The sequence below is a fragment of the Dryobates pubescens genome, chromosome 35, assembly GCF_014839835.1.
Source record: "Dryobates pubescens isolate bDryPub1 chromosome 35, bDryPub1.pri, whole genome shotgun sequence".
Taxonomy (NCBI): domain Eukaryota; kingdom Metazoa; phylum Chordata; class Aves; order Piciformes; family Picidae; genus Dryobates; species Dryobates pubescens.
Genome location: NC_071646.1, coordinates 4,928,959 through 4,930,818, shown reverse-complemented (window position 1 = coordinate 4,930,818; position 1,860 = coordinate 4,928,959). Strand labels below are relative to the sequence as shown.

The 1,860-nt window shown below is 44.0% G+C and overlaps 1 protein-coding gene across 1 annotated transcript; it reads right to left on the bottom strand.

Moving 5' to 3' along the window:
* Positions 1 to 672: 672 nt before the first annotated feature.
* On the bottom strand, positions 673 to 1,596 carry TSHB (thyroid stimulating hormone subunit beta). Its single transcript, XM_009896078.2, has 2 exons — positions 1,435 to 1,596; positions 673 to 968 (listed from the first exon to the last, which is right to left on the bottom strand). Exons 1-2 carry the CDS (start codon positions 1,594 to 1,596, stop codon positions 726 to 728), a joined length of 405 nt encoding a protein of 134 aa, XP_009894380.2. The 3' UTR covers positions 673 to 725.
* Positions 1,597 to 1,860: the final 264 nt, after the last annotated feature.

Here is a 1,860-nt window from a genome sequence, read left to right as displayed (position 1 = left end):
TCGTAGCGAGAGTGGGCTGCGTGCAAGAGTTTGCCGTAAGCCTGTGTCAGAGCCCCAAGCTTTCCGCATACTCCCTGCGAGGTGGGGGTTGAAAGGAATATCGGCATCATCCAGTCCACCCCCCTCCCCCTCCCGCTAAAGCAGGGGCGCCCACAGCATCCTCAGCATCAGAATGGCCAGGTGGGTTTGGAATGTCTCCAAAGGAGACTCCACAACCTCACTGGGCAGCCTGCCCCAGGGCTCCAGCACCCTCACACCGAAGAGATTTTTCCTTATCTTAGGTCGAACCTCTTGGCTTCCAGTTTGTGCCTGTTGCCCTTGGTCCTGTCACTGGGCACCACTGAAGAGTCTGGCCCCATCCTCTTGCCACCACCCTTCAGATATATATTGAAGGTGCATTTCATACCAAGGAGTCAGCCCTATCTTGGGTGTAGGAAGAGAAGCACAAGCCATCAACTCTGATTTATCTTCAGTCTTTTCTTCCCCCTGGGATTTTATACCTTAACTCTGATCTCAACCAAAGTGACATCTTAGCTTGATTTGGGGAGAGTTGAGTAATACATATGTTTAGCATGTACTTTGTTAGGCTCATTACCATATTTAGAGGTGTAACCTTTAGAGTAAAACTTTGTGCACACTGATTTGCAAACCTGTTATGGAATACACTTTTATTTATGTTTAGGTGTGAGCGGAGATGTACATTTTGACCACATTGTGTTGGAAGCTTACATGTTACACAGCTTCTGTGGTTTAGTGCAATAGTTTGTCCTAACCTTCTCATGAACACAGTCACTGTAATCGGTGTTACATTTACCACACTTGCAGCTCACAGCTACAGGGTAGGAATAGTAAGGGATGGTGTGACGAGGACAGCCTGGAATCAATGCTGTTTGATACAACATCTCTTTGTATGTGCACACGTTCTGAGACAGAGCACTTTTGAGTAGCAGCTTCTTGCCATTGCTGTCCTACAAGGAAAAAAATGCATTGTTTCACTGAAGTGTACAGGAATGTCAGAAAGCTTCCTTTGATGTTTTCTCAAACATCCAGAAAGCAAACCTCTCTGCACTTAGACTGGCTCTGATATTTTTCAGTGTACTTCTGATCATGCAGTGAGGATGATTAAATATAATCTGCTTCTCACCTGTTCCATCCCAACCCCACAAACTGACTACAGAGGCTTTGACAGCAGCAGTCAGTTCTCTGCCATGTTATGATGTTATTAACTCCATAGTTCCAGAGGCTTGTCACTTCTTATCCACACCTTTGCAAACAGCTAACTTGAAGACATGACCATAGTTGTTTGGGGTTTTTTTCTGTGACAAACATTATTAGCATTGGATCATTTACCAAGTTTCTGGTAGCAATAGGCACTTGTTTTGCAGTGATGGCCATTACAGAAACCCCTGCTAAAATCAGAGTAATGTCTTGTACCCGAGTCATGCAAAATCCAGCGCAGATGGTCGTGTTGATGGCCAGGCAGTAGGCACATTCCCTTTTCTCCACATGGATTGTATACTCCGAAGGAGCACACAGTGATGCTGTTTGGCCAAAAAACAAGCCAAAGAGAAGAGACATCACAAGGAAGAGATTCATACTAGATGTGGGGAAAGCAAACAAACAAAGCAATCCTAAGTAAAATTAGATTTACTGTCCAGCCTTTTTTTCTCAGAATTTGACAAGGACAGTTACAACAGCCACAGACTAGAAGCAACCTTAAATTTTTTATCTACAGCCTAACACCTTTCCAATCTCAGACCTTCAGTTGAAACAGTACTCACCACTGAACAGAAAAATAAGGGTAAACAAGCCATTAACATATACTACAAATTAACCTTTTCCCCTCTAAAGCACATTACT